Raw genomic sequence first — 12,707 nt, forward strand, 5'->3', positions numbered from 1 at the left:
ATTGAACATGGTAAGTGAGATAAATATTGTTTCCTACCATTGGAAAAAAAAATTGAAGAAAATGGTTAATAAACTGTTCAATCTGAGAAGGAGATGGAGCTCAGTTTCAGTTATCTGACAGAAACAGATTCATTCCATACCTGAAAATAAAAATGAATATTCAATTGAGCAATTATTTTTTTATATTTCTTAGGATTTTTTTTTCTAATGTTGCAAAGAGTACTCTTTAAAAAATATTTGATTCAACTTCCCATCCTTTAAAAGAGGAGACAGCAGAGATTGGTGTTTCCATAATAAGAGGTATATGAAAAGTAGTAATCTTTTTTTTTTGTTATTGAATAACAAGAAAAGAATATGAAATAGGTTTTTGATCACAGTTTCTATGCTAGTATCATAGGACTTCGTTAGAGCAAATATTGCCATAAAAGTGAACCATCAGTATTAGCATATAGAAATTCTGAATCTCAGACCCTTCTCCCTGAATAGGAATAAAACTTCGTGAAGCTAACCAACAACAGCAATTCAACCGTAATGTGGAAGATATTGAATTGTGGCTTTATGAAGTAGAAGGTCATTTGGCCTCTGATGATTATGGGAAAGATCTTACTAATGTCCAGAACCTTCAGAAGAAACATGCCCTCCTGGAGGCAGATGTTGCAGCCCATCAGGTAGAGAGTCTTTTCCTTGGGATATTGTGATTTTCAGCATTGTAATTTGGGAATGTAGAAAAAATGCTCCTAAACTAGAGTCTCCGATCGTAAGATGCCAAATCAAAGGGGAGAGTTCATTCAGTTTATTAAAGGTTTATTAAGCTTCTACTCTGTCAAGTTAGGGAATTACAAAGACAAAAGAGAGAATTTCTGCCCTCAAGAAATTGACATCTTCCTGGATGTTGCAGTGGTGAAATTTACTAAATTTGCCGAAGTCCTGCATTGGTTTCCTTTTAGCCCAGAATTGAAGCAATTGTCTAGGCTCAGAATGTCCAAAGTGATGACAGAAAGTAAACAATGGAGACCATCTTAATCAGTTTTATCTCTTATCTTTTGTCTTATCCAAGGATCGAATTGATGGCATTACCATCCAAGCTCGACAATTTCAAGATGCTGGTCACTTTGATGCTGACAACATCAAGAAGAAGCAAGAGGCCCTTGTAGCTCGTTATGAAGCTCTTAAGGATCCTATGGTTGCTCGAAAGCAGAAGCTAGCTGACTCCCTGCGCTTACAGCAGCTTTTCCGGGATGTTGAAGATGAAGAAACATGGATCCGGGAGAAAGAGCCCATTGCTGCTTCTACTAACAGAGGTCAGGCCATCTCCATCATATGTAAACAAGTTTAAAGAGATAATACTCAATTCTAATTGGGTTTTTTGCTGAGGAAATTAGGGTTAAGTGACTTCCCCAGGGTCACACAGCTAGGAAATGTTAGATGTCTGAGACCAGATTTGAACTCCGGTCTTTTTGACTTCAGGACTGTTGCTCCAGTCACTGTACCACCTAGCTGTCCCCCAATTGAGTTTTAAAATTTAAATAAGATGGTATATGTAAATTATATTCTTTGAAATTTTAAACTGCTTTTATGTTATTTGTTTCTAGTTCATAATTTTGTCTTAAAAATGCATAGTTCAAATTTCAACTGTGATGATGGCTCCTTTGTATATAGTAGCCTTTAATGTTTTTTAAGTTGAATAGGAGAGTTCAGCCTTGATTTATTTTATTTAATGACTTGGATGAAAAAATTTCTGTTTTCAGGCAAGGATCTAATTGGTGTCCAGAACCTCCTAAAGAAACACCAGGCCCTTCAAGCCGAAATTGCTGGTCATGAGCCCCGTATCAAAGCTGTCACACAGAAAGGAAATGCTATGGTAGAGGAAGGTGAGTTTGACAAATTGTGATCATTTTTTGCATTCAATTTTAAAATGCTATTGATGTAGTTTGTTTTGGCACAACAGAAACTTGCTAATGAACAATGCTTTCCAAACTCTCCCCCAAAAGTTTCTTTATTGTTAACAGAACGGTACAGTCCTAACATTGACCATTGTATTATATCAGGGTTTTGTTAACCCTGAATATGTGGTATATATATTATTCAACTGTGATTTCCTCACTCTTATCACTACAAACTTCGTCATGTTTCTCTGAATTCTTTGTACCTGATATGCTCAGGGGCAGAAGGTACTCGGCTTACCATAAGTTTCTCGGGTTTATTAATTTAGAGTGATCTTGAAAGAGATCTCTTGTGTACAGCCTTTAAGTTTTGATGTTGCCCAAATGCCCAAGTTTTATGGTCAAGGAAATAAAGTTCCAGGTTCTTAAACTTTAGTTCTCTTAGATCTTGGGATTCCAAAGATGTTTGTGTTCTTTACAGCAGGCAGAGTAATTGTGATTCAGCATAACATACCAATAATTGTTCTGGGGAAGTTTTTTTGTTCATCCTCCACTTTATTGATGCCCTTTTCTTTTCTCTCCATTTTCTTCTCAGGTCATTTTGCTGCCGAGGATGTGAAGGCCAAGCTAAATGAATTGAATCAGAAGTGGGAGTCTCTAAAAGCAAAAGCTTCTCAGCGTCGGCAGGACTTGGAAGACTCTTTACAGGCTCAGCAGTATTTTGCTGATGCTAATGAAGCTGAATCTTGGATGCGAGAAAAAGAACCTATTGTGGGCAGTACAGACTATGGGAAAGATGAGGACTCTGCTGAGGTAAGGCCTTCTCAGAAAGTGGGAAGAGTTGAGCAATTTAAAGTATTTGACAGACAAGTATAAACCGTTTGGTTAGAATAACCAAAGAAAACTTGGGTAGAGCTGCCCTTTTTTTCTCACAATTTGAGACTATCTGATTGTACCTCGCTTTGTCCTTCTGTAGTAGATAATGGGAGTCCATAAAACTATAGCAACATTAAAGGTTGCTTTTAACTTCTAGGTATTTTAATTGGGTAGAGGTATTTTCATAGTAGGAGGTAGAATTTTGACTTTTCATATCATTCATCAGTTTGAATTTGTTAAGAGGCATTAGGATGGATACAAAGAACTAGGGTAGGTGACATTTAATGTGATCCATGAACTTCAATTTGTGTAACATTAAATAGCCAGTATTTTTTTCTCATTTTGTAAAATAACAAGGAGTTTAATAAAACTTGAGGTAGAGTATATTGATAAAATAGCCACAGATTTCCCATTTATATTTTTGATACATTTAATTTTGGTTCCAGGCTCTTCTGAAGAAACATGAAGCTTTGATGTCAGATCTCAGTGCCTATGGCAGCAGTATACAGGCTTTGCGGGAACAAGCTCAGTCATGCCGGGTAAAAACGACTGATATGATAGCTCTCTTTTTTTTTTCTCTTTAGTATTTCAAAAATAAACTGTGAATGTGTGCCTGGTTTATAGTAGGAACTTACTGACTGTATATTGACAATCAGAATGAATGCAGCCTGTACTCTTTGAAACATCTCTGGAGGGAGGAGGAGGAGGAGGTGTATAGTTCAATATAGTTTAAGAGCATTTACTTTAAATAGCATAAAAATTTAAGTGTTCTCTTCAGTGCTATATAAACTAAAATTTGAATAATACAGAGATTGGCATGGTAGTGATAACACCTAATCATGAAGCTTTCCCTATTTTTAAGGTACATTCAACTTGGCACTTGTGCACATGCATGTGTGTGTATACACATTCACATACACTTGAGTTGAAATTTCAACATATCTGATGGAGAAACTGTAAATGAATAAAAGCAATAAATGGGAATAATGTTAAGATGATAGTCTCTTTCATTTAAATGGGACTCTGTAAGAGTTGATTTTTTTTTTTTTTTTTTTTTTAATGTTTTAATTTCCTCTTGGCATTGTAGCAACAAGTTGCTCCCACAGATGATGAAACTGGGAAGGAACTAGTGTTGGCCCTCTATGACTATCAAGAAAAGAGTCCTCGAGAGGTCACTATGAAAAAGGGAGATATCCTCACGCTACTCAACAGTACCAACAAGGTAAAGTACTTTAGAGATTCGTGATCCTTCACCAGGATTTGGTGAAAAGATCCTGCTTTTCATCCGCACTACAGTAGTTCATCACAAATCCCATCGACTTTGCCTCCCAAATTGGGCAAAGATTTTCCCCCAGTCTTATCCTCCTGTAATTGCCCAAGACCTGAAAGTAAATCCCAGGTTCGATTTAGAATAATAAAATGTTAACATTAGAAGAGAACTTAAAAGTTGTTTAATCCAATATCTAAGGCAGTGGAGAAAAGCTGGTCTCTGGCAACCCAAAGAAATTGTTATCTAGTGCTTAAATATCTCTATTGATGCATCCTTTTAAATTTTTTGGAAACTTCTAATTAGAAAGTTCTTAAATTGAGATGAAAGCAACTTTTTTTTTTTTTTTAAATTTAATAGCCTTTTATTTACAAGTTATATGCATGGGTAACTTTACAGCATTAACAATTGCCAAACCTCTTTTCCAATTTTTCACCTCTTACCCCCCCACCCCCTCCCCCAGATGGCAGGATGACCAGTAGATGTTAAATACATTAAAATATAAATTAGATACACAATAAGTATACATGACCAAAACGTTATTTTGCTGTACAAAAAGAATCAGACTCTGAAATATTGTACAATTAGCTTGTGAAGGAAATCAAAAATGCAGGTGGGCATAAATATAGGGATTGGGAATTCAATGTAATGGTTTTTAATCATCTCCCAGAGTTCTTTCTCTGGGCGTAGCTGGTTCAGTTCATTACTGCTCCATTGGAAATGATTTGGTTGATCTTGTTGCTGAGGATGGCCAGGTCCATCAGAACTGGTCATCATATAGTATTGTTGTTGAAGTATATAATGATCTCCTGGTCCTGCTCATTTCACTCAGCATCAGTTCGTGTAAGTCTCTCCAGGCCTGAAAGCAACTTTTTAATTTCTACCTATTAATCTAGGTGGCTTATGAAAAAGGTGCCTTACTTCTTCTAACCCTGCAAATATTTGAAGATAGCTAATTTCAAGAATTCTTCCCCTTAGTCATGTTTTTCCTGTATTAGTAACGCCACCAGAGACCCACCCGCCTCGCCATTTCCTTATATATCCTTGTACGTTCCATTTCTTTAACCTCTTCTCCCATGATAGTGTCTACACTTGATCTGTATTCTGGATACACTAGAAAGTTAATATCTTTTTATAAATGTGTTACCTTGCATTGGTTAAAACAAGGAAAAGTCCCAGTCATTGATACCTTGGTAAGTTTCTTATTCCCTAGTCTTTGCTTATATTCAGATAACTATCATTTAGTTTTTTCCTTGATAGTAACCCTTTTTTCTTGATAGTTTTTAGTGTGACATTGGAATTATAATTAAAAATAAAGTACAAATTAATAGGACTGCTTTTAGGAGTAGTATGATATCTTTGAATATACATATAAAAATTAAATTCTCATTCTTTTAAGGAGCAGTGTTGGACTTAAGATTAAGTGCTCTTCTCTTTCCCTCCAGGACTGGTGGAAAGTGGAAGTGAATGACCGTCAGGGTTTTGTACCTGCTGCCTATGTAAAGAAATTGGACCCAGCCCAATCAGCATCACGAGAGAACCTATTGGAAGAACAGGGCAGTATTGCCTTGAGACAAGAACAGATTGACAACCAGTAAGGGCATTGCAGATAAGATACCAAGTCGAAGCATATCCACGCATGTAGTCAGCAACTACAGGGGTTTAGATCTTGATTTTTATTTCTCTGGAGCTGAACATTGTCCTCATGTACATCTGTGCTCTAGGATGTGCTTCCTTACTCTTGGTGCTTTTCTTAAAATCACCTTTAATATGTGAATGACCCCAATTTTAACCAAATTTTCTAGCTAATTTTCCATACTTTTTTGTTTTTGTTTTCCCTAACTTTCATACTTTTTTTTTTCCCCTACGCAATTTTCCTTTTTGTAATTACAACCCTATTTTTAATCTTTGTATCTGATGTAGGAATCTCTTTGAAACTGGTTTTCTGAATAGGCTTCTACTCTCTATCCCTTGTTCCATTATTGAAGTCCTGCTCAAACACACAGACAAGTTTTCTAATGGGGATTGCTGGTTTTCAGTGTAATTTGTTTTGTGAAGAATAGCATTTTCCCCCAAATACCTTTGGTGGGCTATATTGTGGTATAATTAATTCCACTAATGGACTTACCACCTTAGAACATTGGTAACTAGCCCATCTTTTTTTTTTCCCCCTGCCTATCTACTTTAAAGTATCATCTGGCCTCGTTTCTTAATTTTATTGGGAGGAAAAAAGTAGAACTGATTGTTTAGTAGTGACTTAAGAAACTCCTCTTTTCTATAGAGAGGCCACCTTTATGTATTCAAAATGACAACATTCTTGAATCAGAAGGTCTTGGATTCAAGTTCTGGAACTAACATTTTTTCAGCCAGACAGTGACGAACAAGTCCTTAGACTTCTCTGAGCTTCAGTTTCTATATTTGTAAAGTTGGCTTAAATCATGTTCGTTCAACTTTACTAATAGTAAAGAAGAAAGGACTTTTGTATATAGCACTTAACAGTTTGTAATTTGAGTCATTTTTACTATTCCATAAAGAATTCTTGATTATGGTAGGGGGATTGTGGTTTTTAAACCCTAATGTTTTAAAATATTATGTTCCAAAGGGAATTTATTGGCTTTCTCATTGTTTCCAAAGGAAACCAATTCTGAACCCAGGATTTGAATCAAAGAAATATCTACTCCTATTGCCTCTATAACTTTAAAGCCAAGATGTTTGTTTAATGAAAGTTGTCTTGAAGTTTAGAGATCTAAGATATTCTGACCTACTAATGAGTTCAAATAAATGCCCTGCTTATTATTTCTTTGCCATTTGCGGGTCTGCACTGCATTCTGATAGCTTTTGAATGGATTTTTTTCCCTCAATCCTCCAACATGGCCTCTGGTGGAGCTTCCTGCTTTATATTAGTTGAATTAATCTCACTAATTTTTGCATGCTTTTGCTGTGCCCCCTCTATCTGTGCAGGACACTCATAACTAAGGAGGCTGGCAGTGTATCTCTACGTATGAAACAGGTGGAAGAACTGTGAGTAGGCTGAGAGCCTTTCTTGAGCCCCTGTCCATTGGTGTGCTTATTGGTCTTGCCTCTGCCGCATAATTTAGAGGGAGTGGGGGTACCTACTGCTTCTCCATAGGCTAGAGTGTTGGGAAGAATGTCTCCTAGTCATCCATCTTTCATCCAAAAAGAAAAACTTTTTCAGTTGGTTGTTGCTTTTCTCATCAGTTGCTTTCATGTCTTGTTATGTGTTCAGAGTATCCTTGGTTTCACCCTCTTGGTTCTGTTTAACTAACCAGTCATTCTGTCAGCACAAGATACTAATTTGCTCTTAATACCCAGTTGACTGTATTATAGGGAGATTCAGTAAACCTTAAAGAGAAGCTTAAGTTCAATATTTTGGCGTTATGTGAGATTTTTTTTTGCTTCAAATAATTTTTATTTCTCTCTATGAACCCAATGAAATTACAGCCTTTGTATTTTCTTTACCAACAGTTAGAACATTCATCTTTGATTCTTATTCTTTGTGTCAAGTCTATCTGGCAGACTTTTAAGTTAAAAAACTTATCTTTGACCTAACTTAATAACACTACTAATCATAAACTGTGTTGTAATTCATGCCAGCTTATTGGTCATTCTTTTAGAGACACATTTTTGAAAATCATTCATCATCTTTCTGCCTTAAATTTTAAAATATATATATATTTCTAATCATTTAGGATGTGATGTGCCAATCATAAGTTAGATGCCTGTAATATCAGACTGCTTTCTAGCCCAACTGACCTTCAGGATTCTTGAAAATAATTTGTAGGGGAGAAAAAAGGAAACCCTCTGTGATATGTGCTACCTCGTAGAATGTCCATCTCATCTCTTGTTTGTAATTGCATGCTCCACCTGTACCATGTGCTTTTTTTCTGGTCATTTGCAGTTGTAGTATTAAGTGACAGACTTGGGTGTGCTTGACTGTTGGGTGCTTCTTGCTGTGAGGAGGCTGTTTGCCAGTTTCTTGGTCTTCCTGTATCAGAACTTGGAGTTTTGACTTCCGCACAGCTCTAGGTCCTTGGTTACCGTGTGTATTATGTGCAGTGATAAACAGTTTTGTATTTGTGCCTTGGCAGCTTCCCAGTGCTGGCTTTGTGTGTCTGCATCATGAGATGGCTAAACTGCGTTCTCCTCCTCAATCCTGCCAGGTACCACTCTCTCCTGGAACTGGGTGAGAAGCGCAAAGGCATGTTGGAGAAGAGCTGCAAGAAGTTCATGCTGTTTCGGGAAGCTAACGAGCTGCAGCAATGGATCAACGAGAAGGAGGCCACATTGACCAATGAGGAAGTTGGCACAGACCTAGAACAGGTGGAGGTGCTACAGAAGAAGTTTGATGACTTCCAGAAGGTAGGGGGTAATTGAGTTTTTTGATACTGATAATTTGGATGGAGAATTAACTAAATAACTTAATACACAGGAGAAAAGTGTTTCTTCTAGACTGACATTCTCTTTACAAGTATACATTTATCCAAAATTCCAAAATAGCCAACATTTGAAAATAGGTACAGCTCTTGTGAGTCTAGAATGAAATATGGCATTCTAGTATTGTTGTCTGTATATCATTTTTATTTTGCAAACCGAAACTTATTGAATTCCAAGACTCTTAATAATATGACTTAATGCCATACTGAGATTTCACTGCTGCATACAATAATGGATAGTTAACTATTCTAGATCTAAAATATCAGTCACACCCTCAGTCCATGGGGTTGTCCCCCTTTGTCTGCCCCAGTGTCAGTTATGGTTTGCAAGAACTATAGATAATTGTTTTCCTATCTAGGATGTAAACATTTGGGTGCTGCTCACAACAGATGATAATGGACCATTCTAGTTCTAAAATATCATAGTCAAAATGAATTCTAATAACATTGTTATATTTTCAGCATTTCAGTTGCTATCCGTTAAATATACAGTTACTCATCTCAAATAACATTACCCATTTGTCCGAAGTATTGTGATAATAAGACATAGATAATTAATAATTGCTCTTTAGAGATGGAAAAAGTTGCCATCATACCCTTATTTTCTTGACTATTGTAGCTAGGATTTCCTGCTCTAAGTCATTGTGGAAGAGTGTAATGACAGGGTTATTATGAAGAGTTCCCAATGAACATGGATTCTCTTTATCAGCCTTTAATTGTTGCCCATCTCTCTTTGTTTCTATTTGACTTGGAGTTGTGTTCATTTATATGTTGGGGTTTTTTTTTTTTCCCTCCAATTAAAGGATTTGAAAGCCAATGAATCCCGACTAAAGGATATTAACAAGGTTGCTGAAGACCTGGAGTCAGAAGGATTAATGGCAGAAGAAGTTCAAGCTGTACAGCAACAGGTAGAGTGTTTTCTTTCTTCTGGACTAAGATGTCTACACATCTGTATACCTTTAGCAATCTTTAGTAAGTACAGGTGACTGACAGTTTATATCAAAGTTGATACATTGAGATTACCTAGACCTGATTTCCATGCAGGTTTATGCGATTGTTTAATTCCTTGAATCAGGAGGGAAAATCTCATCCAAACCTTTCTCTTCATACATGAAAGTTACTTAATGATATTTTGATATTTATGTTGTTTAAAAAAAAAAACTTCATATGAAATAGAACCATGAAGCAAACTTGCTCTGACAATAGTGTTCCCTTCAGTTAATGTCAATATATGATGTATCATAATAATTTTTCAGTTATTCCCTCTACATCTTCTTCATGAATATGATGAGGTTAAGATTTGGGGTTCCCTTCTTCAGGGAATCAAATGATAAGGTCTAGATTTAGGGAACCAAAATGAGGTTAGGGTTCCTGGTGGTCAGGGAGTTAAACAATATGGTCTAGTGGCAGGTTTGGGGTTCAGGGAACCAAATGGAGAGGTTTGGCTCTACTGTACCCCCTTGGGATTTGGGGCAAGGATAGGGAGTTTGGGGGAACCCCCTTCTGGTGGCTCAGAGATGCTGTAAAAGAATTTACAAACATGAAAAAGCTAGTTTGATAAAAGAGGCATTGGGAAGTCAGCCCAAGTAAAATTTCTAGTAGAGAAATCCTGACATAGAGGCACAAAGTCTCATTAGAGAAAATAGGTGAGGATAAAAAGAAGGTAGTGCTGGAAGAGAATATCATCCCAGTAGGCAGAGGTTTCCTTGGCATAGCAAGCATGGCATAGCATAACCTGGCATGTCAGATCCTCTGCAAAGAGTTGTTCCAAGTTGCAGTTTTTATAAGCCTTGGCTACAAATTAAGGAGGGCTAATAGGGGATTGAGCTGAATTTGAATTGAATGAGTCTCTTTAATTCAATAGGGTTGGAATTCTTTAGCTCAGGATTGAACCAACCCCACCTAGACAACAGAATGAAGCTGTTTATTTTCAGGCAGGGTCCTCACAGACACAGGGTTCAAGGAGAAACTCTCCTTCAAGGAGTTTTAGAGAGTTTCGGGGTCCCTTCTTCAGTTACACACTATATATACTTATTCCTTTGATTCTTATTTTTTACCGTGCATTATTTCATGAAAGTTTTTTTAGAATAAATATTACCTGCATTTTCTTTGATTTCTGATGAGTACTTTAAGTAATGATATTAATCATCAGAACCCTTTTTGACTCTTTTAAAGAAATTTCTTTTCTGACCAAGAGAAAGCAGAGATTTCTTTCTGAACAAAAGGATTTGTTGCTTCATCAGTGGAGATACTATTTCAGTGACAAAGAGTATAAATCCCTTTAATCAGTTAATAAGTATTTTTAAAATGCTGACTTTATTCTAGATGCTATGTACTTCACTGATTAGTAGATAATCATCATGAATTTCTTTGGGTAAAAACGATTTACTATGTAGCCAGCCTGAGAGGCTGTATCATCTAGTTTGGGTGATAGCCCACCTGTCTGTCATCAGGTATTTGTGCAGTCAGCTCTCCAGCAAGATGGCACTCTGCTGACATGGCTTTGAGAACCAAGATTTTAATGAAACACTTAAACTTTTTACACTATATACACTATATATAAGTATACTTATACTATATTAAAATTGTGCATTAGTGTGTTAATTTGGAAATAATGAGCAAACAGAACAAGTATTGTAATCAATTTCTTCTCTTGTTCTCTATGTCTTTGCTTTTCATTATGCAAAAGTTAGTAGATGATAGTTCATTCACTTCAGTCATGCCTGACTTGAGGTGATCCCTTTTGGGCTTTTCTTGGCAGAAATAACTGAAGTAGTTTGCCATTTCTTTTTCCAGCTCATTTTACAGATGAAGAAACTGAGGCAAATAAGATTAAGTGATTTGCCCAGGATCACACAGCAGTGTCTAAGGCTGGATTTGAAATCGTACTCCAGGCTCAGCACTTTTGGAAAACCATTAGACCCATTTCTACCCTAGTACTAATAATGTGCATAATTCCTCAGAGAGATAGAAGGTAGACCGTCTACAAACTTTTAAAATAGGGGGCCAGTTCACTGTCCCTCAGACTGTTGGAGGGCCCAACTATAGTAAAAACAAAAACTTTGTTTTGTGGGCCTTTAAAGAAACTTCATAGTCCTGGGTGAGGGGGATAATCATTCTCAGCTGCTGCATCTGGCCCGCAGGCCATAGTTTGAGGACTCCTGGTGTAGAGTGAGTGATAGAAAGGGCATTGGACTCAATCAGAAGAGACCAGGATTCTGAAACTTAGTAGTCTTGTGTCTTTGGGCAAGTCACAATCACCTCATCCCTAAAATGGAAATAAGAATACTTTTGTTATTAGTATTTATTGTGATCATGTAAAAAAAATGCATATATGAGTACTTTGCAAACATTGAAGTACTATGTAAATCTAAATTATCTAAAACTACCAGGTAGTTTCCCTTCCTGTGATAGTAAACATTTATATCTTTTTTCCTTTGCAGGAAGTATATGGAATGATGCCCAGGGTAAGTCTAAATTAATTGCAAATAGAATTTTTGAAGACCTAGAATAGAGTGAGATTTTAAAACCACCAGAAATGTTTCTTGTTGACCTGTTTGGTGGGGTGGGGGTGGGGGTGGGGGGAAATATCTTAAATAGATAAATTCTTTGTAAGGAAATAGAAAATTTAAAATTTTTCTTGCCCATGCTGTAAAAGAAGCTGTAATTTTAATCTTTCAGGATATTTTCCATATCTGTCATTTCAATGTTCACTTCCTCCCCCCCCCTTTTTTTTTAATTAGTAAAAGTGTGGTATAAGAAAAAACATTTTTCTTTTTCTTCCTTTGCTCTTTGAAATCTATCTTTGTAGATAGATAATGACAAACTCACTTTCCTTACCTAGCTCCTGCCTTTCCTCAGAGCCGTTAAAAACTATTTTTGTATCATTGGATTTCTTTATTCCTTGTTACATTTCTAGAGATTTTTAACCTAAACTGCCAGAATTTTTGAATTGATTTCTCCTCTCCTCTCCTCCTCCCTAGGTTGGGTGTCCCCTCCCCCAAACTTTAGGGCTCTCTTCTACACTACTATCCAATTACTGCATTTCCCCTTGAAAGAGGATGTTTTGTCATTTTTGTTGCCAGACTCTTTCAACTAATCTTGCAAAGGACTAGTTCAATAGTAAGGTGCAGATAGTTAGGCAGATAAAAATGCTGATTTAGCCAATTTGCTTTTTAAATCACCTGATGGGGAAAGAACTAATAAAATGGAGCTGGTCTGATAGTG

The 12,707-nt window shown here is 36.5% G+C and overlaps 1 protein-coding gene across 9 annotated transcripts in view; it reads left to right on the forward strand.

The window, feature by feature from the left end:
* Positions 1–12,707, forward strand: part of SPTAN1 (spectrin alpha, non-erythrocytic 1) — a 61,134-nt gene that overhangs the window by 25,181 nt on the left and 23,246 nt on the right. For 6 of the 9 annotated variants that reach the window (XM_031954751.1, XM_031954749.1, XM_031954754.1 and 3 more), the window contains exons 16-26: positions 487–668; positions 1,058–1,301; positions 1,749–1,871; positions 2,479–2,696; positions 3,206–3,298; positions 3,847–3,981; positions 5,472–5,620; positions 6,988–7,047; positions 8,208–8,406; positions 9,284–9,388; positions 11,924–11,947. In XM_031954751.1, coding sequence (XP_031810611.1) covers positions 487–668; positions 1,058–1,301; positions 1,749–1,871; positions 2,479–2,696; positions 3,206–3,298; positions 3,847–3,981; positions 5,472–5,620; positions 6,988–7,047; positions 8,208–8,406; positions 9,284–9,388; positions 11,924–11,947 — 1,532 coding nt within the window. The remainder of the gene's footprint in view (positions 1–486; positions 669–1,057; positions 1,302–1,748; positions 1,872–2,478; positions 2,697–3,205; positions 3,299–3,846; positions 3,982–5,471; positions 5,621–6,987; positions 7,048–8,207; positions 8,407–9,283; positions 9,389–11,923; positions 11,948–12,707) is intronic. The other 3 variants (XM_031954753.1, XM_003757321.4, XM_003757319.4) reach the window with 1 other exon arrangement.

This window comes from Sarcophilus harrisii, chromosome 2 (assembly GCF_902635505.1).
Source record: "Sarcophilus harrisii chromosome 2, mSarHar1.11, whole genome shotgun sequence".
Lineage (NCBI taxonomy): Eukaryota > Metazoa > Chordata > Mammalia > Dasyuromorphia > Dasyuridae > Sarcophilus > Sarcophilus harrisii.